Here is a 27,200-nt window from a genome sequence, read left to right as displayed (position 1 = left end):
GTTGGGTTTTCTTCTGCTTTCCATTTTAAAGCAATTATGACTTTGGCCACAGTTATCATATATTTGAATAACTCTGCCATATAAGCAGAGCAGTTCTTAATGAGTTTTAGGAATCACTCCACTGCTTATAAGCTAATACTCAGGCAAGGATACCTTGCTGGTCTCAATGTCTTTTGTGGCCTAGAATTCTGTCTTGTTTTCAGTTATGTTTGGTTGCCAGATTCTTGTTTGGGTTTGCTTTGTTCGTACTCTTGGTAGCCTATTTGAACTCTTGCATCATGACAACTCGGAGCTGGAATCTCTTGCTAAGCAAGGATTCTGTAATTCTGTTCTGCTCCATCTGCTACCCTAGACTGCATGAATTCTGTAATCGCCCTAACCCAACACTGCGTGTGGAGGGGAGCTCCTCATGGTAACAAGTCTTAGGACTCTGTTTTTCTGGTCTTTCCTTGCTGACAATTCTGTCTGGACTCTCCATTAAAAATGGGCCCTTATTTGTTTAAACCTGTCTCTTGAACTGATGTTTGCTTAGGCATACCTAAAGTAGAAATTCTGTAGAAACTATGGTTTGGACAGATCTGTTTGTGTAGAAATTTCTAGCTTTAGCCCATGTCTTTGGTTGCCTAGAATGTTTTCTTGAGTGGGTTGTTGTAACTCTTGGCCTTGCCTTATATTGTAAACCACAGAAATCCGAACTTGGAAACTTTCATTAAACTGATCACTGATATGATTATCAGTCTGACTCCTGCACCAGGATCTGTGAGGATCCCTTGTCAATAGAGACCCTAGGGGAAAAAACGCTCTGCTGATCAAAACTCCTTCTTTGCTTATTCAGTTCCTGACTCCTGGACTTAGTTCAGTTGGAATCCAGCAATATAAGATACCAAAGTTGTAACTTACTTCTGTATCCCTGTAACCAGTTCAGCTTTGGTGCTCCTGTGCACCAAAATTCTCCCTTTGGGAATATGTCTCTATTGCCTGGGACTCCCACTGGACTCCTCTAAAATCTTGGATGAAGAAACTGTTTTGAATCTTGTATTGTGAATTTGGGTGTCTGTGTGCTTTGAACCTTCAGTGTTATTCCAAGTCAATGACTATAAATATGCACCTGCTTCAGCATTATACCTTGATCTAAGCAAGGCACATTTAGTTCTCAAATAAATTAATCTATTACTTGTAATGTTAAGTGCCATGAACTCTCACGTGTGTTTGGTGTCAAGTAATTTGCATCAATAAGTCAGTGTCACTGAATCCCTTTCTGTTTTGACTTTATCTAAGGTGATGGAACTAAGCCACCTGGACAAAAAGTTGCTATTTATATTGACATGGAGAAACAATTTGGGATTAGTCTTAATTATCTTGGCTAGCCAGGTTATTTCAAATGAAATAGCAAGAGCCAGGTCTTTTTGTTTTTTTGGTGATTTGTTTTATTAGACATTTAGAGTTTGAGACATTAGGAAAGAAACACAAACTAAAATCAATCAGAAATCTCTAAATGTTTCACATCACATAAATTCATCATGTAACTGAGGTGTGATACATAATATAGTTAAAATAGCATAGTTACAGCAGAGTTTAATAGCTGTAATATAGTCTTTAATGCCAGTGAATAATTAAATCAGAAGATAATATATCTGTCCTTACCAAAAATATGCAAAGAATGAGAGTGAGTGCAAATCAGAAGTTATTGATAAAGTACTTCCAATGAAGCCTTCAACTGACATATCACACATGCGCACACTATTTGAGCATTGTACTGAAATCTGCCAAGCTGATACCTGTTTTGAGAGAAGGGTTCAACCTGGGCTGATTCCAACCAAGATTTCACAACCTTGAAACAGTCATGCAGCGGTTAGAGCAGGGTGATAGTCTAAAGAGAATAAATATTTCACAAATGTTGCTTATTCTTATTGTAGAATGCTATGCATGGTTCTTTGGAGGCAAGTTCCAATGGATTCAGTAGGGTTTAGAAATGTCTGTTGCCTTGTGATCACTTGCAATTATAGGAATGCATTTAATGTTATCCAAATGGATGAATCTGTTTTCTAGCTCTAAGTATAATACTTGAATTTGAAAAATGTTAAGAATTGTAAATTATCAATATTTTTCAGGATTATTCATATCAGGGTTAACTGCTTCCAGGAGGTAGTCTAAACAACAGAGTCTAACAAACTGCTGTATCTCGTTTGAAGTTGTAAGGTTTGATAAGTTGGATTTTTAAGTTAAAAATTTGGCAACATTTTTATTCACAGGCACCTAATCTTAGTATTTAACTGTAAGCATTTATATCAGAAGAACTTGTGCTTATGTATATTATACACTTGTATAATGTACATTGATATATGTTGATATTTTATTGTGATAGAATTTGCAAGAGACCTTGCAAGAGACTGCAAAATTAATTGTCCAGCATCTCAGTAAGGCATCTTATACCTAAACCATATGAACATGGGCCAATCTATTTTATTTTATGTAAACCTCTGACAAAAATTCTACAACTTCCCTAGGTAGGATTGTTTATCCCTAATGTTTAAGATGAATCTTCCCCATTGTAGCATAAAGTGATGTTTTCCTCTTCTGTTCTTAGTTCTTAAGAATTAAAATACCTCTAGTTATCTTTAGCACTTTTCTAATGTTCATGTAATGTGTTGGAAAATAAACTTTTGAACACTTTGATCCAGATCTCCCATAAAGGTAGCAGTTCCTAGGTTGATTAACCAATGATTTGCCATGGCACATTCTAGGCACAATCTGTGATCCTTTTGCATGTTCAACCTCTGATCAGGGGTTCTGACATGACATCCAAACCCAGATATTATAGGTTAATTGTGAGCTAAAACAACCCCCAGTTAATCTACAATTAGTCTACCTGCAATCTAATCCATGATTAACCTATATGTCACAGGTTTTGATGTCACATATAAAGCTTTGCTCAGCATAATCAGAGGTTGAATATACAGAAGAAATTATTTCCACAATGACCCCCTTATAAATGTCAAGATCATATATCCTTAAGTACCAGAAAATGGTACTTCTTGATTCATACAATCTGGATTACTGCTTCAGTACCCATTCTGAACTGAAGCCTTTGTTGCCCCTTCTACCTCATGTAACTTTTTAATCTCCACATTCTTTTTATTTTTTGCCCTTCTATTCAGAAGATAAGTTCTACTCCTTCAAATTCTGGCTCTCCCTGCATATAATGCACTATTTGCTTCCTACATCATATCAAGTTACACTGTTGACCTTCTGAGAAAGAAGCTCCTTTTGTCTGAATTGGCTAACCATTATCCATGAAGTCTTAACACTGCGGTGTTAAAGTACAACAAAATGTTGCCGTTATTCATTTGAAAAATGGATTGGTTCCGTTTGAATAAGCAATACATTGCTGCTTTCATATTTGAGTTTTAGAAATAAAAAAGGCTCAGGCTTATTGAACCAGAAGGTGCAGCATCACCCAGTTAAGGTAGAACTAAGTACATTATAACTGCTTACACTGTTGAATACATGTGGGAAGATATTAACATGAAAAGACATATTTAAACAGCGATATAAAGGTACCTTTACCTGTTATTTACCCTTTCAATTTTGTTAGTAATTAAAAGTATGAACCTATAGGCAATGTTTTCAAGCACATATACGCATTGGGATACTTTCCCAAGATGACTGGGTTGCCTTCCATTCTTATCTCATCCATGCGCTGACGAACATGACGGGTCTGATTATTTTTTTTGCAGAAGGTTTCATCTGTGATGCTGGTTATGTTGTTGTTCTGCAAATCAAAATAGTGAATTTGAAAAATCTGAATATCCAGAACTAATTAACAGATGCATTAGTTCAATGATTTGCTTTGTTCAATAGCATCAATTCACTTTTCCATAGAGTACTACAAGAATATATTCTGCAACATTTTATAGGTGTGTTTCCAAACATCTTTCATTAAAGTCTGGCTCTTTAGTTGCTCTTGCTGTACATCATCAATTCTACTGTGTTGATCCTAACTGAGACAATTTGCTATATTAAATAAAACAGCAGATTCCTACAGATTACAGATGGGAGTTCCTATAGTTAGGTGGCTATTCATAAGAATCTGTAATTATTGGAAATACAGGTTCCTTGCTGAGCAAAGTCACTTGATCTTTCACTTGACTGAGTTTGCTGGGTAAAGCAACACTTTGTTTATTGTGTTTATAACCAACTTTTTGCCAAGGTAGTTTACACTTTTATTACACAATGCTAACAACAAATTAGAAAACACACAGAAGTCATTGTTGGTCTTTTTTTGCTTTCTGGGTTTTTCTACTATAATCTTCTCAGAGTAAACAGATTTTTGAGTAACTATGGGGAAAGCAAGTTAACAGACTTACTTTGAAGTCTGACTGTGCTCAAGAGAACTTACTTCCTGGTAAGTATTCATAGGATTGCAATCTCTTGCTTGTGATTCCAAGGCACTGCCTTGCCCAACCTGTAAAATTTCACATCTACCTCAAGGAAATTCTTGGTTCATCTGAACTTTTCCTGGATTTTGGGATCTTGTTGTTTGTCTTCATCGCTAATAAGTACAGTGCTGTTGTAACCTTTCCACTAGGGCTTAGGCAGTGATCTGAATTGAAGACTGCATATAATTTTGCAAGATTCTTCATGTACAAGTTGCTACTGATGTGTGATGGCTTTCCTTTATTGTGAACTTCATACAGAAATAAAGTAAAACATTATGATAACTTTCTATTTGTATTCATCTTATGTACAATGTATCTTGACAATCAGAATTTTTGTATGACAGCAACATGGGTGCGATAGTGAATGAGAAGTAAGCGTTTTGAATATCAGAATAAATGTTTTTAAATACAATAATTCACAGTACTAAAGTTTGTACAGGAACAAAGTGTTTTGAGACCTGAAGATGCAGAATACGCAGGCTCTCTGGCAAGTTAAGAGGAACGGAGTCCAGTGCATTTTTTGCCAGGTAGAGATAGGAGAGATTGGTCAGCTTCTGTGAGGAGGAGAAAAGGTGGGGAAGAGAAATTTGTTTTTTATTACACTAACTGCTCAGAATCTCTTCATAGAGGCAGACGTCAACGCAATAAAATATATTTACCACTTTCTAAACTGAGGCACATATTAAGAAAAACAAATTATTGTTTAATCCACATTTACTGATTTTTATTAAGGAAATTATTTCCTTGAGTGCTGTGCTTCAGCATTTAAATTAGGCCAACACTAATGTGCTAGATGCTGTAGAAACTTGGAAACCTTGTGTACTTTATTGGTAAAGTTTGTAGAGTGTTGTGCAAGCTTTTGTTTAGTTTTTGTTTGCTTGCTTGTTTTTGTGCTGGGAGGAGTGAGATGGTGAACTACTGTTGGTGAATGCTGCAAATGTTTATGCTCACTAAGTTAAATGAGTGGACTTATTTAACTTCTCCCTCCTCCCTTTCAGTCCCCTGTATACCTCCCATACCCCACCCCACCCAAAAAATCTTTCCTGGAGGTCCTCCAACTGCAGTTGATGGGGAAATTCAGTCCACCAATGGTACATGTTACACTACCAAGAACAACATTGGACACAACCCTAACTATTGAATAATAGACTCTATTACCTTGAAAGCATTTGCTTTAATTCCTCTGCTTTTAATTTTGTTATTGTTTGCATTAAATAACGTTAGCTTGGGAGGCAAAACTGGAAGTTTAACAAGGAAATTATCAGCAAGTGAAAGTTCTTCTAGTAATAGAAGCTTTGCAAAGGAGCCATCTTCAATTTCTTGAATTGCATTTCCAGTCAAATCAATTCTTCTTACTAAGGCTTAAAAGATAAGAAAGATAAAAAGAAAGATAAGTGTTGTGGAAGAAAGAAATTGTGCACAGGTCAGAGGAAGAGGAGGAACTAAATGTAGTGTTGTGGTAAGCAATTTATGGGGAAGAAAGAATGGTGACAGGGAAAGAGAAACATGGCAAGGAGGAAGAGGTGGCAGCGGTAAGCACAGCATTGTGCAGGGGAGGAACTTACAGGAAAAATGACAAATGACCCCGCGTGCCTGAAAAGCTTGGTGACCTCTGCTGTAGGCAATGAAGGGCTCAAGCAGGCCAAACCATTCTCTTCCTTCCTTTTTCATTTCTAGTTGCCAGTGCTTTGTGGCCCCTGGTGACCTCTGTGGCCCCTGAATGCCTAGTCTTATGTTTTCCACTGGTTGCCCATTATTTTTTAAAAAATAACGTTTTGTAATTATACATAATGTAGGGTTTCAAGCATCTCTTGCTTTTCAGTGGTTCAATTTAGAAGGGATAAGTGGGATTGTAGCAAAAGGTTGACTCTAACCCAACACCTTAAGAGTTATATGGGCAGGGGGCATGTAGTTCTTAAGGCTTCAGGCAGTTAATGTCAGTAGTGGGGAAGGAATAAAACCATTTTCCTTCTATCCCAAATCCTGTTTGCCCGCAGCTGAGTAGATCTAACTAATGGTGACATGTGAATGTCCACAGGCAGGACCACAAGTATACCACATTTCCTAATAAGTGCATGCTGTTGAATCGCACATGAATGAGTCTGCTTGATTTTTGGTTCCCTTGAAAAGTTTCCATCCTTTCCTTTTACTTTCATCTGCCCTCAGAAGTGGGTAAGCTCACAGGTAGGATGTGTGGCAAACTGTTTGGATTACATTTTAATACAAATCAATCTAATTTGCACTTCTGAGACTAATATGTGAACACTAATGCTATGATACTTTGATTTTCTCATGTATCCAAATTTTACAAGTTCTTTCATCAAAGGATGCATACAAAATGCAAAAACTAGAAAAATGTACACAATTGCATACATTACAGAAAAGTGAATACAAAAAGCCATATATTGAGGGAAAGTGCTGGCTAAATGTGCTTATACTAGAACAAATTAGATATAAAATGTGAACACATTTTCATTGCAAATTAATATAGAAACTGGACAGAACTGACTTGTGCTTGAAGACATTAAAAATTTAAGAAAATGAGAAATTTATCCATTTTTATTTCTGGGCTTTCTGTTAAACAATTTTTCTGTGCTGTTTTTAAAGTACTATGATGGCAATATTATCCTTACAGGTTGGCACACAAAATGAAGTTTTACTGTAGCACTGCACACATACTTTGAGTCTCTGAGTAAGACTGTTGTCACACTGGTGTTATAACAGTCTGCTTCTAATGTTAAGCCGTTTGTAGTGATCTGTTTCCAGATTTGGTGTTGACCCAACGGAATCACTGTATAATGATAGGACAGTAACATTCCTGTTTGAGGTTGGCTTTAGCCCAGCCCAGCCCAGCCCAGAATGAGTTAAGACTAGGTTCCACTTAGTTGCAGAGGAGCTCAGTAGTGTTACTGGTAGTGATCAAGTGCTCAGGTTCAAGATAAAAGCTTCCATGGAATTTCTGAGCCCTAGTACAGTGTGCGTCTAAAAATATAGGCAATTAAATGATAACTCAAGAATATTTTCAATTCTTTGTCTAGACTTTCATCGTATTCTAGTTAAGAAAGGTATAGTTCTAAATATATACTTACGAATTTCTGAAAAATCAGAGACTTTGACCTTCTTGATTTTGTTGAAACGTGCATAAACATATCCTGTTCCCTTTGGTAGAGCTGGGATGCTTTGAATTTGTGTTTCTTCACAATAAACCGAGCCACTTAAACAAGTACACACCAAACAAGTAGCCAAATCTGAAAATATATCACTTGGTTTTATAAATAAGTAGAAGTTAGAAAGAAGGACTCAATCCAGGTGGCAAAACATTTTGGGGGTTTTGAATGTCTTGAATGTAGACATTAACCACTGTATTCTTCTTGTTACAGACTACATATGAAGCTTTCTGGCAGCTCCATTCTATAAGCAAGTCCTTTAAATTCTACTCTGATAATTTGTAGGATTTAATTCATCTCTTGTATCCAAATAGATCTTTCTATTAATGTTACTCTAATGTAACAGTAATCTTGAAATGCTGAGTTAAATGAAAACACAGTGAATATACATAAATAAGTGATCAAGCTAACAGTTAACTTTGATAACATTTTAAGAATGCAATCCATTTGAGATGAGCATGAGCTTGCAAACTTGGAGGCTCCAAACTCATCCAGTATAAAACAGATATAGCAGTGGTGGTACCATTGTCACTGCACTTTTCCTGCCCTGCTTTTTCTTTACTGATAGCATGCCAGAAGGGGTGGAGGTAGGGAGGTTGGAATGGCTTCAGTATACCTTGTGTCCTGGCTGCTCAGGCTCCTCCTCCTACCTGCCCCTTTCACTCCCTCTGAGCATTCTTCCCCAGCTTTAGAGTGTGGTTCCTTTCATTCTAATTGTGTGAAGAGTTGGGGGATTGTAGTTCTCATTTTGAGCTACAAGGTTGGAGCACTAGCGCCGATCTTGGAGCTTGGAATCCAGTCTAGCCTTTGGCTCCAGACTATGCATAGGGCCGCAGATTGTTCTCTTAGTGTATTTATCACTGCAAATAGCAGGAGCTTTGGAAAAGTTCCCAAAATAGGGTTATAGCTTTTATAATGTACAAAGTTTTGCTATAAACAGTGCAAAACTTGGTGATTCAGGATTGTTGCTGGAGGGGGGATTATATACAGAGAAGAATGTGTAGTCGTTCTAGCAAAGAAATGTCCCTTTTTAAGCTGAAGAAGTGTTGCCTTTCTGAAGATGAGTTTGGGCATGTCACCATGTTAAATAGCTTAAGCTTGATGTGGATGCTGGGTTTCTGAAACATTTTCAGTAGTAATACTGTGTCTTGTGGCACCTTTCAAAATGCATGTATATCATGACATAATGTTTTGTGGACTACAGCCCATTTTATTAGGTGTATAAGCCACATTTTTTTCTTTAAAACAAGACATGAAGTCCTTTGATTGAAAAATTGTCATTTTTCAGGATAGCTGAATCATCAGTATCCAGTGAAATTGAAATGGTCTTCCTGCTAGTTTCTGAAGGGTACATTTTGAGAATAGGCTTGTTTCTGTGCATTAACATATGTAGTCAATGGAATGTCATATCGTGTAGGGGGTGAGTGGACAAATGAGCTGCTAAGGCGAATGCTTCTAGGTCCTGTAATAGTGTTGACTGAATAGATGTGGGGACAGAGTTGCCACTGAATTAGTTGTAGGGCCTGCCCATGTAAATTTCTCTTTCAGGTGGCCACAAGTCTCCCTTCTTTGTTTCACTCCTCTATAATGATAGAAATAACGATAGAGAGTAATATTTTCCATATGCTGGTAGAAAGAACAGATAGGAAAAGATGTTTAAAACATACAGTGTAGGAACCACAGAGTAATTTCTGCAAATAGAAGCATTCCCTCTGTTTGCAGAAGGGGCTACAGTCCAACAGATCCCACTGGAGGAATTGGTGGGAAAGTGATTTTCATTAGTTCTCCTCTCCTGCAATCTACAGAACTTCCTTTTATCTTGTTCTAGAGTGTCTTCTGGCCTTCCAGAGCAGCTTTTCAGGGGGTAGAGGAAACTGCAATTGGAAGAAAGGATTGATGAAAAATTTTCCACTGACAATGTCCCATGCATTGCAGTACTGTTCACAGAAAGTTTGGATCCAAGCTTGTGGGTTCAGTGCTCTCACACATGAGTTCCAATTTTATAGTTTGCTACATTTGCTAGAATAAAGAGAAATCAACTGAGATAAAGTTGTTCTTTTTCATTAGAAAAGACAGTTGGATTATTTTTGTAAACTGATGGAAGTTTATGTAGTCACAACAGTAAGTTTATAAAACCTGCTAGTTTTACTGCTCACACATACCTGTGTTAATTATTTGTTATGCTTTCATGCCACATATGACCAGATTACTTACATGTATTATTCAGTTAAATTATTTTAATTTCAGGTAATGATTAAATGCTTTCTTACTAAGAGTATTGCTTATGCTATCTTCATAAAAAGTGTCTAATTTCTCTGAGGGGTGATTTATCAGGAATAAGGAAGCTCATTTGTCATTATTCTACTTTGACATGAAGTAGTAATATTTCTTAAATTCAGCTTTGTTGAAGAAGAGAGACCAATTGTTTTAGGCCAATCACCCATAATTGGCCAGCTTTCCTCACACAAACTGAAATGATTATTTGATTGTATTATTTGAGCACACTTGGAAAATCACTATTTCTATGCTTTTAACACTATTTTTTCTTTTTTTTTTTTTTAATCCCTCATTTTTCAGCTTACACTTATTTGGGTATTTTTAAGACAGAAATAGTGCGGTTTTCTAAAGTAAAATAGTGTGGTTTTTCTAAAGTAAAATAGTGCGGTTTTCTAAAGCACTATGTCTTTCCTAGCCTGGGAGAGTACTCTAGCAGTAACAAAAATGCCCTTTTCAGTCATGACAGAATGGTTTACCTGTGTACAGACTCTTACGTTCTGTAGAAGATAAAAGTAAAAGCTCATACTGAGAAAGTGTCCCATAGATAGGATAATGTCTTAATGGAAGTGATTTGGGAACTAGAGTTTGTGACAATGGAGTGGGCCCAGTAATTGTATTCCCAGAGGTACAGCTGCTTTAGGTAATACAGGTAAATAGTGAAAGCATTTGCTGTCCTTGACCTCTGAAGCAACCATATTGGGAAATGGCCATCTTCACACTCTTTGGTGAGCTCCCAACATTTTATGTTCTTTCCCTGCCACCAAAAGTGTGTAGTTATCATAGTTCTGAATTCTCTTTTCCCGATATTTTATTTATTTATTTTGGGTATTTTTACCCCATCTGATACCCTGACATATATGATTCAGTTTTCCACAGGAAAAGCTTATAACTTTTAAACCAGTTCTACTTCTTTGTTTCACTTAATGCAGTTACTCATATTTTTACAATTAATTCTCCTTACCCTTTCTTCTAAGCAGAGGTGGGCAATACATGACTTGTGGGATGCATAGAATTTGATATGACATATTTCAAGTTTTAAGGGTGCAATTTTTTTCAGTTATATTCAAAGCAAATGAAATTATAGAAATCATATACTATAATTCTGAAGCAAAGTCTTGTGTGCCCTATCAACTACTGGTTCTATGGAAACTGTTAAGTAGTGGTGTTTATCTTAACAAAGATTGAATATTCTTAATTTAGATATTGCAGCAGTTCTTGTTGAAGCTTTAAAAACTGTTTATACAGACTTGCAAATATTTTTGGAGAGTTACTGACTTGGAGTGACATGAGATTGGGAATTTTCCATTTCCTAACTTTATTAGTAATAGTGAATGGATGCCAAAAACAATGGAACTGCTGTTGGTGCATATAATGCCTTCCTTGGGAACTATTTATTTATCTGAACCTTAATATTGTAATGTAGTACAATCTTACCTGTATAATTTGTTGATCCCCCACTAGGTCCTTCTTCATCTTTCTGTACTTGCAGTTCATTTTCATGGAATAGGTGCATACCATTGTTTTCCTTTTACATTGGAAGTTATAAAAACACATACAGTAACAGCAGGTATTAATAAGTAATATTCAATTATAGTTGTGGTAAATCCTTTACAAGTCAATAAAAGCATTTGTCTGGAAGTATTTTTAGTGTGTTGGAAACTGTATAGAAAACTCATTTGTAAACTAATATTCAGCAATGCCTACTGGATAGGGTAACTTTTCATGTGACATATTGCACAAAATATGCACAAATAACAAACAAATGGAAAGAGTTACAAAATACTGCTTCACAGTAATTGGGGAAGTGGGCTGGTTCAGATGTTACATTCTGAGACTACCTGTAGTTTTTTGGTTCAGGAAAACATGTGGAGTGTCCCTGATTAAGGCAAGACTAACTGGTTTGTCAAACCACAGTTTGCTGTGAAATTTGAACTGTGAAGTTGTGGTTTGGATGTTCTCTATAATCAGGATCAAACTATGGTTTAGAATCCTGAGTTTTAGGGAACATTCAGTCTAATTAGAGATGTGATATGGTGAAAATCACTATGGGAAAAATGTTCTAAGAAACCAAAACTGTGGTGCTGATGCAACTTAACAAATGATTGCGTATGAGAGTTGCTATATGCACAACCACACAATGCATAATCTTGGCTCGCCACTTTGGCTTCTTTCTGTCACAGCTATAGACACTAGGCTTCATGTTATTCAGTAAACATTTGTTTCACCTCTATTAGACACTGAATGTCTTTTTAGTAAGGGGATTGTTTAATTCAACCAATTGCTGATTGTGCAGTACAACTAATACATCTAAATATTTAGCTTGGCAATGTCCAGTATTTGCTTCTTTTCAGGAAGCAGTTATTACACAGATAAATTTTGTATTGGAATAGTCTTTAATATTCAGTGATGATTACCACTTTTAAATTATTTACTTGCTTTATGGATATTAGCAAGTGGAAGAGGAAATAGATTTTCTTCTCCCTTTTCATAGCTGAAAGGATTGATACTGAAAGATAAACACATTCATCCTATAATGCAAGGATTGAGGACTTTACAGCACTTTCATTGTATGAACAGGTGACAGATAGACACTGACTTCAAATGGACTTGGATATTTGGTTTGCTTTTGTTGAAGCCTATGTATAATCGCTAGAAAGTTATGTGAATTTGTAGAAAGCCATGTATGTATGTTAAAAAGCATTTTGTACAAATCCATGTATGTATATTAATAGATATGATTGCATGGGCTCACAGATGCCACCTTGTAGACTCCTGAGCTTGTGTATAGTTAACCATACTTTTCTCTCATTGTTTTGGAAACAGGAAGAGAGGCTTCCAAAGTACTTAGAAGCATGTCTGCTCTCATATCAAATATCATTAAAATATTATTAAGTATGTTCTACATATAATTAAAAAGAGAAGGAAGTCCACTTGTTTGCATTCCTAATTTATTTACATATTTAGACAAATCTTTCAGCAACTGAAACTCTTTTGTGATGCCTCATGATTTCAGATATTTGATGAATGAAAGCTATTTACAAATCATTTTAATATCCATTTATATTATAAATATTTATATTAGCCTCTAGCATAGTGGGTATGTATCCTTTTGGGAACAGTAATATGTCCTATCCATTCTTGCCTCTGTCCTAGCTTTGTTTAGTTAGAAACAGGAGCATGTCGTGCCTTGAATAAATATGACCTTGAACTGCTTTAAACCATTGGTCTGTTTCACCTACTTGTAAGTATGTTGTACTGTGTCTGGCAGTAGCTCTCTAGGGCTTGGGGTGGAATTACAGCTGTTAACAAATGCTTCTTTTACAAAACATGTCAGAGATTCAACCTGAGCCCTTCTACATGCAAAGCAAATGTAGATGTGAACCTTTTTTGGACAGCAGTGATACTACTGGGATTTTCCCACGCCTATTGTCAGCTGTGGTGCAGGAAATCCTGGCATGACTTTATTTCCTGAGATGAAGTCATTGCCCAGATATTGGTGATGGAGAAAAAAAAGAATACAAATGTGCACACAAGAATGGCAAGCAGAAAATAAAAGAGGCAAAGAAGATTTTGAGGAACCCAACAGTGGTGATTGCATGAAGTTGACAATACTGACATACTGAAAGCAAACAAATAATTGGTTCCAGCTGGTATCCATCTAAGAGTTCATAAAGGACTCAAGTATGAAATTATAGCTCCTCTAACAAAAATATGTAACTTGTCCTAAAATGGGCCATTTTACCAGAGGGCTGGATAATGGAACATCAGTTTTTAATGAAATTATAGGCCAGATCACTTAATATCTGTTCTGGCTATATTGGATCCAAAAGTTATTAAATATATCTCAAGCACACTGAAGGATAAGATGGTGGATAAAACCATCATGGCCTTCCGCAGTAGATTTTTAGAATTTTTGAGAGTGTTGTCAAACATTTGGATTTAGGTAACCCAGCAGTCATTTGTTTACCAGAATTTTGAAAAGGCTTTTGACAAGCCTTCACCAAAGTCTTCTGAGCAAACCTAGCATTTAGGGATATATAATTAAAGAGCAAAAAAAACAGAAAGTAAAATAAAAGTTTGATTTTGCTATGGAGCATGTAAATAGTAGAGTCCCCAAAGAACTGTTTAGGAACTAGGGCTTCTTAATGTTTTCAGAATAAGCGGTAAAGTTTGTAGATGGCACCAAGTTAATTAGGCTGACTTTTCCTTTCTATTTCATCTATCTATCTATTGATCTATCTCACAGAATCCAGAATGATCTAGTGAAGCTTAATGGTGGGAGATTTTGAAGAGATGAAAAAAAAGCTTTGCACTTTGCATCATTAAACTCTGAAAATTGCCTCTAAAAATCCAACTTGAATGGCGTTTAAAGGAGGTTAAGCAAATTCATGGCGAAGGCTGTCAATGGTGATTAATCATGATGGCTGTGTATTACCTCCACTGTGTGAGGCAACATGCCTCTCCATACCAATTGCCTGGGAGCATGAGTGGGAGCATTCTGTTGCATTTATGTTCTGCTTGTGTGCTTCCCCTAGGTATCTGGCTAGCCACTGTGACAACAGAATCCTGGATTAGGTCGTTCTTTACGTTACTCCAAAGACAAATAGAATTCTACTTATAATAACATAAGCGTGCTGCAGAACAATGGTCGATAAGATTTGCTGGCTTCCAGGGTCACCATCCTGGGTAGAGCCCACAAGCGTGGCTTGTCTTAATTTTGATAATAAACTGGGAAAAACTTTGCTGCTATACTTAGCCTTTAATACAAGTATACGTCACGTCTTCTCAAGGAAAGTAGTCTGCCATTATGTTTGGATATTGCTGCCTCTGTATTACACATGTATATTAATATAAACATAAAATCCTCCATGTATACGTGAGGTGTAAGGAAAGTGTGTGTGTGTGTAATTCAAAATCAGATATCATGGGATATTTGAACATTAAATTCTGAATGAGTTATCCTGTATACAATCCAGTATTATGAAAGAACAAACTACTAATCCCTATTTATTGAATATTCTTCAATCATCACCTCTGTCCAGTTGTGCTTAAAGCACCTCTCACTAGTGAGTTCACTTTAACCATTTGTTGCTCTTTTTAAACCCTTTGTTAATCCTGCAATACAACAGATTACATTCAATTTCAATACAAATTGAAGCTTATTATCTTATTGGAATGCTATCTACTGATACAAAACAGTAAAATTCCACTTTCTCTCTTAGGTGAATAGCTTTAAAATAGTAAATAGTCTACCTTAAGGAACAAACAGTTAAGATCTTCATGTATATGCATATATGTAATGATTAAATTGCCACCCCTTGCAACAGTTGAAAATTTAAACCACATTTTCCCATTAATAATTTCTCTGATTATTGCAGGAACACCCAGAGCACTATAATTTAGTTGTTATTTATGTGTGGGGGCTGCATTGCAATCTGGACAATAGCAGTATAAACACTGTTAATTGGCTACTGTATGGTGGAACACAGTGTTAATGTACTGTTTATTTTCATATTAAACACAGAGGGAATTAATAAGCCTTGCTGATTATACAGTGCTGTGTTTCCATCTAAATAAATAGACATTACAGAAGTATTGTTGTTTATCATTTGTATAATGAAGGATATACCATGTGCAAAGTGCCCTGTGTTTATTATACTTGCCCTCAAAGGGTAGGCCTCTCTGAATTGTGTTCTACAGATCTGGGGCTAAACCTATGACTTGCCAAGGCTGCGAAATTCTTGGGAACAGATCTCCAGGATGGGTCAATATGTTTCTAATCAACAGACCATACTGGACTTTTTGTATATAAATGAAGAAATTGCTATTTATGATTGTATGATAAATCATTGAAAAATGTGGTTTGGTAAGAAAAGCAATAATAGGTTTGTGTTCTGTATTAGTGAATCATGGGCCACTAGGTGGCTGCACCCTTGCTTCTTAAGACAAATATCATAGCAAGGGGAAGACAGAGGGAGCAGTTGCAGGAAGGTTGCTTTATCCCTTTCTGCCAGAAGGAACTCACAGCTCCAACTGAAGATCTCTGGGATGGCTGACGTTGACCTCATCCTTCAGCCAGAGAACTAAAAGCTCTGGGAGGCTGTACCCATTGCCTTCCAGAATAAGCGTCATGCCAAGGGGAAGACCAGCCTAAGCCTATGCATTGGCCAGAGAAAGAATAGTTAGAGGGAGCTTGTTTTGCTCTTTCCTGCCTGAAAGAACACTGAAACAAACTCAGAAATGATGTCTGTGTACCTGAGTTTTTCATTTTTGTTCCCTCTTCCCCCCGCCTCATCCAGTCCCTTTTTATTTAGAGTTGTATCTTAGATTGTATGCCTGAGGTCAGGCATTGAATTATACAGCTATATAAGCTGCTGAGGGGAGCCTTTCTTGGCTGAAGAGCAGGATAGAAATGCTGTAAATTAATAAAATATTTAGAGTAGACCCATTGAAATGAATAGGTCTTATGTTAGACTAACATTGGATACAGCCCATATAGTAATGCACTAAGGCAAGCTTAGTCTGATGCCCATTGCTTGTGGGCAACATGGTGTGTCATGGTACATGCTGCTATGAAGATTTGCATTAGGATAAAGAAACAAAGCATGTCAAAATAAAGCAATAGTGTAACTTCATACCTTTCTTTTTATATAATTTTGCATTTTCTTTATTTTAATTGCTTTTATTAACATGCATACATGCATAGATGCTAGTTCATATAGTGATAATGGAAAAAGTAAAATAGAACTTATAAACTACCTTATTTTCTACTGCATCCTGCAGATTGTCATCATAATCTTCTTTAAATAATGTATCTTCATAGATTTCCTTGAATACTGCATCTTCAGCAGTTATGGTCAAGTCATGCTCATAAAACGGGTCTGAGTTTTGTTGATTAGGTGGTGCTAACTTCACCAAGGGCATTAAAAAACTGATGAAGAGACTAAACTTCTGCAAAGTCTTCATTTCAAGAGATCTGACTTATATTGAGCTGGAAGAACTAGGGAGAAAGATTTCTTTGTGACTGGAAATAAAAAAGCAATCTGTCAAAACAATATTTAAAGCCTAGAAGACTATTGGCAGCGCCTTTCTAATGCTCAAGAACATGGAAAATGATTTAACTCTTAGTGTTCTTTATATAAATACTTTTATTGTTTGAAAAGTTGGTAATATACAGTGTAGCCGAAAGCTCAAGAATAGCTTCATATTATTTCATGGTATCTTTTGTAAGTTTGAGTGCTGCATAGAAATGTTTGCAAAATAGTATTTGAGATCTGGCATCTGTAGTAAAGAAATAGTTAAAAAAAGGAACAGGGCTGAGTCCAGCCCCAGAGTGAAAATATTTTGCATTGTCTTAAGGAACTGTTTTGCAGAGCAAATTAGGCTTTGAAATGTGGTACAAAGAAATAAAAATACATTTTAAATAGAAAAAATACCATGCATATACTTTGGAGAAAAACACTACAGTTGCATATCTAATCTAGATGTCATATAATCAAAATACCTTTATGGTAACTTAAAACAATTAGCTTCATGGTAACTGAAAATAATATATATATTAAGATAATTTTTTGGAAAGCAATACCTACCGTTTTTGCTGATTGAGATCTTGTGTGATGATTTCAGTATAGCTTTCTGTGCATTAATTCCAAATGGCCAGAAAATGATATGAATTATTTTTAGTGATGCTACTATAGAAATAGACAGCCCTCCAAAGCACTTTCTGCAGCATAAAGAGGGCTGTGTCAGCATGCAATCTTATATACAAAACAATGGTAATTTACTCTTTCTTAACTAATACTGGAACAGATCCAGCTTAATATGTTGATCAAGTTGTTCTTATCGTTCAAAGCTTTTACTGGACCAGCTGCAGTTTCATGCAATAAAGGCTTAAGCAAAGTCATGTGCTTTTCATTTAGTGTAGCGTTTAATGGGAAACAAAGAAGCTGACTTCCGTTTTAGATGAAACATACGCATTCCACTTTTTTGTGCAGTGAAAGGTTGTGACTCAAGATACCCACAGAGAAAGTAAAGGTTTACATTTGCAGTATATTCCTTTAAACATAGCTATTTCTGTTGACTATCTTGAGCTCTTTCTTCAGCAATGTTAGAGTTAACTCCTTCTAGCTTTTGGAAGGCTGACTAGCATTCCAACTTTAATAGCTCATTATAGAAAACACTGTGATGTGCATTCATTGAAAATGGAACTGGTGGCAAAAGCAGGTTTGCATATGGAGGCATTTCATTAAAGATTGTAGAGATTTATAACCTGATAGAAGATAGGTTTCCAATATTTCACACCTCTTCAAAATTTTTATTGTTTCATACATGAACAGTGAAGACAAATAGGACTTAGATGTAAAACAGTATTTAATGTTGGACTGCAATTAGTTACATTGTGATTTGCTGATAGGAGTTCAGTTGAGAATATTTTACTTTGGAGGTGTTTCTTTTCTTAAGCCAAAAGCTATGCTGTTGTAGAATGTTTATTGCGCCCACAAAAGCCAAAGTTCAGAAACCAGCTGTTTGTTCTGGAAGCCTGTCTCAGTTGGAGTTGGATGCTTTGGTTTAGTACATCTGCTAGTTTACAATCTGTGCTTATAGTTCTTCATTTTGCAACTTGAGCTCTCTTGAACATAAGTGTTTCCCCTGAATTTATTGTGCAGTTAGAGAATAATTCTTGCAACTGCAAAAATGAATTCATTGCACATAGTTAGAGCCAATGTGGCATTGTTTTGGACCAGTACAGGCAAGAGCCAGGCTCAAGTCCCCACTTGGCTGTGAAACTCACAGTATGACTGGGCTCATCATTGTCTCAGCCTAACCTGCTTAATAAGAATGTTGTGAGGATAAAGTAGAGAGGGGAAGGATTAGTTATTCCACATTGGTTCCTAACTGTGCATACAGCCTCTGCACAATATTCTTCCACCCCACTTCCCAGATCTTTCCTAACTCTGAGAAGAATTTCAGTCAGCTGCAAGAACAAAGAATCTATAGCTTTGTCTCCAAGCCATCATGTGCTTTGGCATCAGCGAGGATGAAAGTATTATTTAAAAAATACTTTAAATAACCCAAATACTTGAATAATTTCCAAAATGTGTGCCCAGTCATAGTAGTGTTCTGCAAGTAGTGTTCTGCAAGAGAACTGCAGGTGTGTGTTCATGAATTCATCAATTGCACCCCTAAATTCAGATTCTGAGAATGGGATGTGTGTAGGGGAGGTGACCTATCCCAGCAGTCTGACAGCTCTGATAACAAGATGATTGTTGATACAGATTCAGCTGCATTTGCAGTCCCACCTGTGCCTGCTAGGGAAGAGATTAGTTCAAAGGCAGCCGAGGGGCCTATTTAACCCACCCGTGGGAACTAGGAAGAGCAGCAACACCCTGATGGGAGTATTTAGAGATGTGGAGTCATTTGGATGGAGAACTCCAGCCTCCTTAGGAGGTGGACCCAGTAGTCCATCATCACAGTCGTAGAGTGGCCCAGCTGGGATCTCAGAGGGAGGAGTGAAGATGTACCTGGTTCCACAGCAGTCCTTTCCCCAGGGACAGACGCAGAAGGATTCATAAGCAAAGCTTTTGGTGAAGAGGCTAGGGAGGGTTCAGCATTTCACTTTTATGTATGTTCAGAGATTTACATGTAAAATAAAGAAGCTCTGGTGAGACTGTTACTGCTAGAGGGAAAACTCAGCTCACAACACTGCCCTGCTGCAGACCATCAGGCAGACATGGAAAGCTCTCTCCATGGATGGCACACTCCACTAGAAACTATGAACTGGGTGATGGAGAAGGATGTCCCATTCCTTTTCCAACAGCCCAAACCCAACTCACTCCTACTACAATCCACACAAGGAAGTCGCAGTGGGAGCACACAGCATAAGTCCACCAGATGGGCTGCCACCTGGATGGGATGGCATGACAAATCCATGAAGCCTCAGTGCTTGGCCTCTAGGCCTCTAATTATGATGCCTCCATGGCCTGATATCAGCTGTTCTTTTGGGACAAGTTTGGGGTGAGGTGTGAACACCTTCCTAATGATTACAGAGATCTGGCCAGAGTGTTCCAGAAGAAAGCCTTCAATTTGGCCCACCAACACATCACCCAGCATGCTACCATGTGAACTGGGATGCCAAGTCCATGATGGGTGCTGTGGCCATCTGTCAACATGCCTGGCTGTGTTCAGTGGAACTTCCACAAGAGACTCGTTCCTGCATTGAGGACCTCCCCTTTGATAGGGAGGGCCTCTTCAATGTGTAGACAGATGAAAAGATGGACTCCCTCAAAAAAGCCAGGTCAACAGTGTGACTCATGAGCTTCCACCTTCTTTCCACTGCAGAACAGACCTATCCTTGGTCCTCCAGTGTTAACACCATCCCTCCATTCTTTTTGAGGTAAGCTTGCCAGTTGCTCATATGTGTGATGAAAGTCAGGTTACTTACCCATAACTGTCATTCTTCAAGTGGTCATCTGTGCATTCACACAACCCACCCACTGGTCCCTCTTGGTGTCATCCCTCTGAGGATTGCTGCCCTGCTTTCCAAGGCCCACGGGAGCCAGACTGGAACAGAACAACTCTCCTTCCTGGTTCTGGGATCTATCTCAGTCTCAATGGAACTGAGGGAATGAGTGGGAGCCCCCCCCCAACGTAACCTGGGACGCGAAGGGGTGGAACTCCTGGCCAAATGAACACTTTACTATAGAAGCTTCCCCACAACAGTCTCCACACAGGTGCAGAGCACATATGTGTGAATACACAGTTGACCAGTCAAACGACCGCTACAGGTAAGCAACCTGGCTTTGTGGCAGTGCAATACCATTATTTACCTTCTGAAAGAGGTTGTTTGGACTGTTGCTACATGAATCACTGTTCCAGGTTTGTTGCCTTCAGTTTAGGTCTGTACCACGTACTCCTAAAACACTCTGGGGACAAGCTTAATTGATAGCTGGGAAAAGAACCTTACTTAAGTGTGTGTTACAGCAAGGCCTTGCTGCTGTGCCTTAAACTTGGATATATCTTCCACTGAAGGTGTGTAATTCTTTCCTTCTTTCAATGTGAAGATTGCCTCTAATTAAAATTCATGTGTGACAGGTTTGGGAAATGCTGTAGTAGGTGGCATCGAATCAGTCTTTTTCTAGCAGGTTGTCTTTTCAATTTGTGCTTCCATTTATTACCCTGTGGGGAGTTCCGGAAGTTCTTAGGCAGATAGCATAATGGTTGTAGTATTCTATTTCATATTTTCACCTGACTGCAGCAGAGGAGAGGGATCAGACAGCAGGGACCACTTAACTGAGATACCAACTGCCCCTGTGAGCCCCCTTGGGGAATTTGGCTGGTTATGGTTAGAAACAGTATGTTATACTAGATCAGGGGTGGGCAATTAATTTTCCTATGGGGCCACATGAGAAACTTTGACAGTTGTTAATGGCCGGACCAATACACTTACAGCTCTGCTCAATATATATCTCTATAAAAACAGTAAATGAAACATTACAATGATACAATGAAAATGTGGAGCACAGAACAACACTATTTAATGAATATTCACAAAAACATTAATATTAACATTACACGAAAAGCAATAAATTCAATTCAATTTAGCAGATCCTTCAAAATAAAAGCAGTGCAGTTGTATTGCTTGCATCTATATTATGACGATATATATTTGCATTGACTTTTAATTTGCCAGTGACCTCATGCAGGCCAGTCAGGGTCAGCCATTGGGCCGGATGTGGCCCGTGGGCCATACAATGCCCAGGTCTGTACTAGATGGACCATTGCTGTGATCCAGAAAAGCATTGGGAAGCTTCCTTGTAAACCACAAGGGAAGGAAGAGCAGCAGTTTGCTGACTACCAAAAGCAAGAAGGGTAGAGATAGATCCATCTTCATATTTAGTAGCCTTTCAGTTAGGGAACATCAAAAGTAACTCAGCTCCACTTACGAACATTATGACCAGGATAAAGTATGGTTTAAAGAATTCTTGCCCTGGTGTGCTTACTGCATATTTATTGACACATTTCGTTCATTCACACTATACTTTGTTCACCACACTGCTCATGAGCATATATGTGTCAACTACACATATGTATGCCTTCTAAAATGTGATTGGCCTTCATTTATTGTATATACTGGGTCCTGAATCATTACAGCACTACAAGGTTAAAGGGATGCAAGGTGGTGTTGTGAGTTAAACCGCTGAGCCTCTAACTTGCCGATCGGAAAGCTGGCAGTTTGAATGCACACGGTGGGGTGAGCTCCTATTGCCTTGTCTCAGTTTCTGCCTACCCAGCCGTTTGAAAGTATGTAAAAGTATGAGTAGATAAATGGGTACCCACCTTGGTGGGGAGCTAGTGACTTGCATGGAACCCTGTGAGGACAAGACCCGCGTCAGACCTGCAGCATTGAACCTGCAGCGGCAGCGGTGGAGAGAGTCCAGATGACACATTCTTGCAGACCAGCACTAGCTGCTATGTGTGCAAAGCTGGCTTGCCTCCTGTGGTGCACCATGGATAAAGCACTAGCGTGAACTGAAGAGCTAGTAATCTTAAGCCGCCAGACTACTTTGCATCAGCACCATAGACTTCCTGGCTAATTGTACCAATGTCATGCAAAACAAACAAACCACAAAAGTGGTGGCGGAGAAACTGTTCAAAGGACATTTGCTAACCTTTACACATTTATTTAAACACACTTAGATGGCATGCAGTAAGAATTACTTCTGAGTAGATCAACCTAGAATTGCTGTCCTTATCCTATCCACACACACCTTTCTTTAACTCCAAAGGGAAGAAAATGCCTTGCATCAAAAGAAAAGAAAAAATCCTTCTACCCCAATCTCACTACCTCATCCCCCACCGGATGTTCTTCCTTCCACCTGTTTCATCAGAGTTCCTGCCCAGAAAGGTGCTCTAGGGGCTGGAAAGCAAAATAATAATAATAATAATAATAATAATAGCAAATACGGGAACAAGAAATAAGATAAAAGGATGAGAGAAAGGAAACAGCAAAGCTAAGGACTGAGAGGGAGAAATAGTGTGAGAAAGAGGAATGCTAGTAGAAGAGAGAAACAGAATGTGGACACGTGGGGCAAGAGAAATAACGGGGCTAGAGAGGGAGAAATAGCAAGGTAAAGTGTTAGAGGGGAGAGAAAAAGTGTGGTAACCTGGGAGTGTAGAGAGAGCGCCAAACAGCAATGTCTGAGAGAATGGAAGAAGATAGGATAAGGCCCCGAAACAACTCTTTCCTTCACTTCCTGATCAAGAACAGGAAGGAGACCAAGCATCCTAACATTTCCCCCCTTTTTAAATAAATTATTTTTGAACGAATAAGGAGTGAAAAGCTTTGTGGGCACCTTGGAGGTTCCTGTGGCCCACTGGAACATGCACCACTACACTGGGATCCTTTTCGTAATAGTTAAACTAGCTATGCTCAGCAATTGCATAATATGCTCGAATAGCTTAAGGTTGTTTGGGTATTGAGAAACACAGAAAATGTCTCTGGTAGAGAGGTGCAGATTTGGTGTCAACCTGCATTTTCCAGTATTCAAGATTTGGTCTGTAATCAACGCACAGTAATTTGGGAGTAAGTGCCAGGGAACATACTTCTGAGTAGATATGCCTACTCATACTTTGATTAGAGACTATTTTGTATTAACCTATTTTTAGACATGTTTACTCACAAGTAAGTTCCAAGTGGATTCGGGATGCCTTGAAGACTGAAGAGGTTGCAGCCTTTTGTTAGTAGGAAGGCACCATGCGCTGCTTTCCTTCTCTATCCAGGCTGGTGCAGGCAAGACCTGGGCCACTTTGCAGGCATGGCATGGAGACCAAGGGAAGCAGCAGGGCCACAAATAGCAAGACCCTCCCTGCGGGCTTTTAGCCAGCCTCCTTTCTCTGCACACTTCCGTTGGTGGCTGCTCGGGAAACAGGAGGGTTTTTTTTTAATACTGATGAGTTGATGGTAGTTGTGCATACTGAGGGTTTATGTAAGTACTTGTGGGTAGGTGGAGGTTGGCATGATAATGGGATGGTACTAAACTGTGATTATGGTTTTGGTTGCTTGTTCATAGCAGGGTCATTGGGAATGTGCAAAGGTACTGTTGTTGAGATTAAGGAGGTAGGTAAGATGGCTAACAAGATGTGGATTATGAAAGGAAAGGTAAGTTGAAGTGGGATAGAGCTCATCAGTACTGGCTTTTTAAATTTAAATTTTTATTAATTTTAATTTTAATGTCCCCCCCCCCTTTCCTCACCTCCCTCCTCCCAGTAGCTGGTTTTGGCTTAGCTTTTGGGCTGTTTGTTGTCTTGCTCGGTGTGTTCAGTGGATATGGGTGCACCTATTGTTGTAGTTACTGGTGGGGGGAGATATGGTGTTGAGGGACTGATTGGCCACTGAACGAGAAGAGGGAACAGATGTCTTATCGCTATTCCTTCTTCTGATCTTTCCCCTAAACAGATGATTCCCAGTGGGCAGTTTGCTGGTTTACCACCAGGCCTTGTGGTCCTGTTGCTAAATGCCAGGTTGGTGCATACTAAATGCTCTCTCACCATGATTTAATTGTGGATGAGGGTGCCAACCTGGCTTGCATTACCGAGACCTGGGTGGGAGTGTGTGTGTGGGGGGTCACTCTCTCCCAATTGTGGCCTCTTGGTGCTGCACCAATATTTCCTGGTGGGCCGGGGAGGGGGGTGCCCATCATCTTCCCCTCACGAGACTCTATAGTTCTTCAGTGTCTGTAGCTTGCTCTGGGCAACTGAGACAGGGATCCTGCTACCCTAGGTGTACCGCCTGCCCTACTAGACAGCAGACTCCTTGCCTGAGCTGACGGAAATTGTCGTAGACCTGGTATTGAGGACTCCCAGGATGATGGTCCTGGGAGTCCTCAATAATCATGCCAAGGTGACCTTGTCCAGGGCAGCTCAGGACACTGGACCTGGTCTTCTCAACTGGGCAGAAAGATGGTGATCTGGTGGTTGTCATCAACCCTGTTGTTATGGTCAGATCACTTCCTTCTGAGGTTTGGACTTTCGGCCCCTTTTCTCCTCTGGAGGGGTGAGGAATGCATTAAGTTGGTCTGCCCCCAGAGTCTAATGGATCCAGAAAACTTCCAATGGGCTCTGGGGATTTTCCTGTTGGTATGATTGGTGCTCCTGTCAATGCCCAGGTCTCCCTGTGGAATAAGGAGATGAGCTGGGTGGTTGACACAGTTGCTCCCACGTGCCCTCTCCCCACTTGCCGAACCCATCCAGCTGCCTGGTACACACCAGAGCTGCATGCAATTAAGGAAGAGGGAAGATGACTAGAGCCCCGGTGGAGAAATGTTATGAATCTCACCAAACATGGCTTAGTGCCCACTATCAGGCATGTTTCGCTGCAGTGAAAGTGACAAAGTGGTCTTTCTTTGCTGCTTCCATTACACTTGAGTTGTCATCCTGTGGCGATCTTCTGGGTGGCTTGCGGCCTTTTACATTCAGGCCCAAGATGTGATACCATATATAAGCATATAAGTCTGCTAAATAAATAAATAAATAGATAATACCCTTGAACCCTCAGAGACCCACTGTGACAAGTTTGTGTGACACTTTGAGGGTAAAGTCGCTCAGATTCATCTCAGGTTGGGCACCACAGTTATCCCAGTGCTATCAGCAGAGGTGTCCAGTGTGCTATCTGGTCCAGTTTTACTGGATGAGTTTTAGCTATTATGACCCAAGGATGTGGAGAAAGTGCTGGGTTATGTCCATGTCACAACTTGTTTGCATGACCCCTACCCATCTTGGCTAATTGAGAGATCAAAGGAGGTGACTTGACCCTGGATTCAGGAGGCGGTGAATGCCTCCTTGAGATAGGGAGTGGTGCCTGCCCCTTTGAAGAAACTGGTGGTTACACCACTCTTTTAAAAACCACATGTGGATCTAGAGAACTTAAGTAATTGTCAAACTATGGCAAATGTTACCTTCCTGGGCAAGATGATTGAGTGGGCTGTGGCCGGGCAACTCCAAACACTCTTAGAGGAAATAGATTATCCAACCTATTTCAATTGGGCTTTAGGCATGGGTTCAGAACAGAAACTGCCTTGGTTGCCCTATGGGATAATCTATGCTGGGAGAGAGCCAGGGGGAGCATGACTCAGTTGATTCTCCTGGATCTCTCAGTGGCTTTCGATACCATCAGCCATGGTATCCTTCTGGAGAGGCTGGCTGTACTGGGAGTTGGGGGCACTGCTTTTGCAGTGGTTCCACTCCTATCTGGCTGACCGTCTCCCATTGGTGAAACTGGGGAACTGCCACTCTGTGCCGTGGCATTTGCGCCATGAAGTTCCACAGGGCTCCATTCTGTCCTCTATGCTCTTTAACACATGAAACCACTGGTAGGATCATCTGGAGGTATGGGATGAAGTGTCATCAGTATGCTGATGTCATTCAGCTCTACCTCTCATTTTCATCTCACCAGGTGAGGTGGTGACTGTCCTGAACAAGTGGCTTGGCTTGGTAATGGACTAGATGAATGCCAATAAATTGTAGCTCAAGCCAGAAAAGATGGAGGTTCTGTTGGTGGGCAGTCCATTTATACAACTGGAAATTTTTCAACCAACCCCGGATGGAGTTGCACTCCCCCTAAAGGATAAGGTTCATAGCTTGGGGGTGCTTCTGGACCCTGAGCTTTCACCTGTTTCTCAGGTGGTCTCGGTGGCCAAGAGCACCTTCTATCGGCTTAGGCTCATATTCCAGCTACCTCCCTGCTTGGATGAGCGGAACCCCGCCACAGTTATCCAGCGCTGGTAACCTCTTGTCTTGATTACTGTAATACACTCTACGTGGGGCTCCTTTTGAAAACAGAGCAGCACAGTTACTAAGAAGGAGAGAACATATGCTGGTCCCCTGCCATTTCAATTGGCTACCTGAAATTGTCAATTCAAAGTGTTCATGCTAACATATAAAACCTTAAATGCCTTGGGTACAGGATATCTAAAGAACACCTGTTTCCATATATCCTACCAGGCCACTCAGGTCATCAATGGAGGCCCTCCTTCATGCCCCTTCCCATGAGGTGAGGGGGGAATTGATGAGGAAAAGGGCCTTCTCTGTCTTCACACCGCAACTTCGAATTCTCTTCCAAGCGAGGTGCGACTGGCACCCATTTTACCTTGCTTTCAACACTAAGTTAAGACTTTTTTTTTTAAGTATCTGTTTTTAGATAATGACTATTATCTAATGCCTTACTGCTGGGTTAGGGTTAGGGTTAGGTTTGTTGTTTTATTGGTTATATTGTGATTATTCTTCCTGTTGTATTTATATTGTTGTACTTATATTGTATTTT

At 39.2% G+C, this 27,200-nt stretch overlaps 2 protein-coding genes across 2 annotated transcripts in view; one reads left to right on the top strand and one right to left on the bottom strand.

Moving 5' to 3' along the window:
* LOC123034300 (centromere protein P) overlaps nt 1-27,200 on the top strand; it is a 213,830-nt gene that overhangs the window by 33,096 nt on the left and 153,534 nt on the right. The gene's annotated exons all lie outside the window — the stretch shown is intronic.
* OGN (osteoglycin) lies at nt 1,409-17,563 on the bottom strand. Its single transcript, XM_044451548.1, has 7 exons — nt 17,473-17,563; nt 16,643-16,907; nt 11,318-11,408; nt 7,529-7,687; nt 5,598-5,800; nt 4,898-4,993; nt 1,409-3,772 (listed from the first exon to the last, which is right to left on the bottom strand). The coding sequence occupies exons 2-7, from the start codon at nt 16,847-16,849 to the stop codon at nt 3,599-3,601; spliced, it is 930 nt and encodes a 309-aa protein (XP_044307483.1). The 5' UTR covers nt 16,850-16,907; nt 17,473-17,563; the 3' UTR covers nt 1,409-3,598.

The sequence above is a fragment of the Varanus komodoensis genome, unplaced genomic scaffold (assembly GCF_004798865.1).
Source record: "Varanus komodoensis strain SLA01 unplaced genomic scaffold, ASM479886v1 scaffold6_2, whole genome shotgun sequence".
In the NCBI taxonomy this organism is placed as follows: Eukaryota; Metazoa; Chordata; class Lepidosauria; order Squamata; family Varanidae; genus Varanus; species Varanus komodoensis.
The sequence above is the reverse complement of the archived record's forward strand: the minus strand, read 5'-3'. Positions and strand labels throughout refer to the sequence as shown.

What these genes read in the sequence shown, in the direction of transcription:
- OGN (XM_044451548.1), bottom strand. Translation starts at nt 16,849, where the DNA reads ATGAAGACTTTGCAGAAGTTTAGTCTCTTCATCAGTTTTTTAATGCCC. An exon ending in AGGATGCAGTAGAAAATAAG is followed by an intron (nt 11,409 to 16,642) that starts GTAGTTTATAAG and finishes CCAATGTAAAAG; the next exon opens with GAAAACAATGGTATGCACCT. An exon ending in CTCTGATTTTTCAGAAATTC is followed by an intron (nt 5,801 to 7,528) that starts GTAAGTATATAT and finishes TTATCTTTTAAG; the next exon opens with CCTTAGTAAGAAGAATTGAT.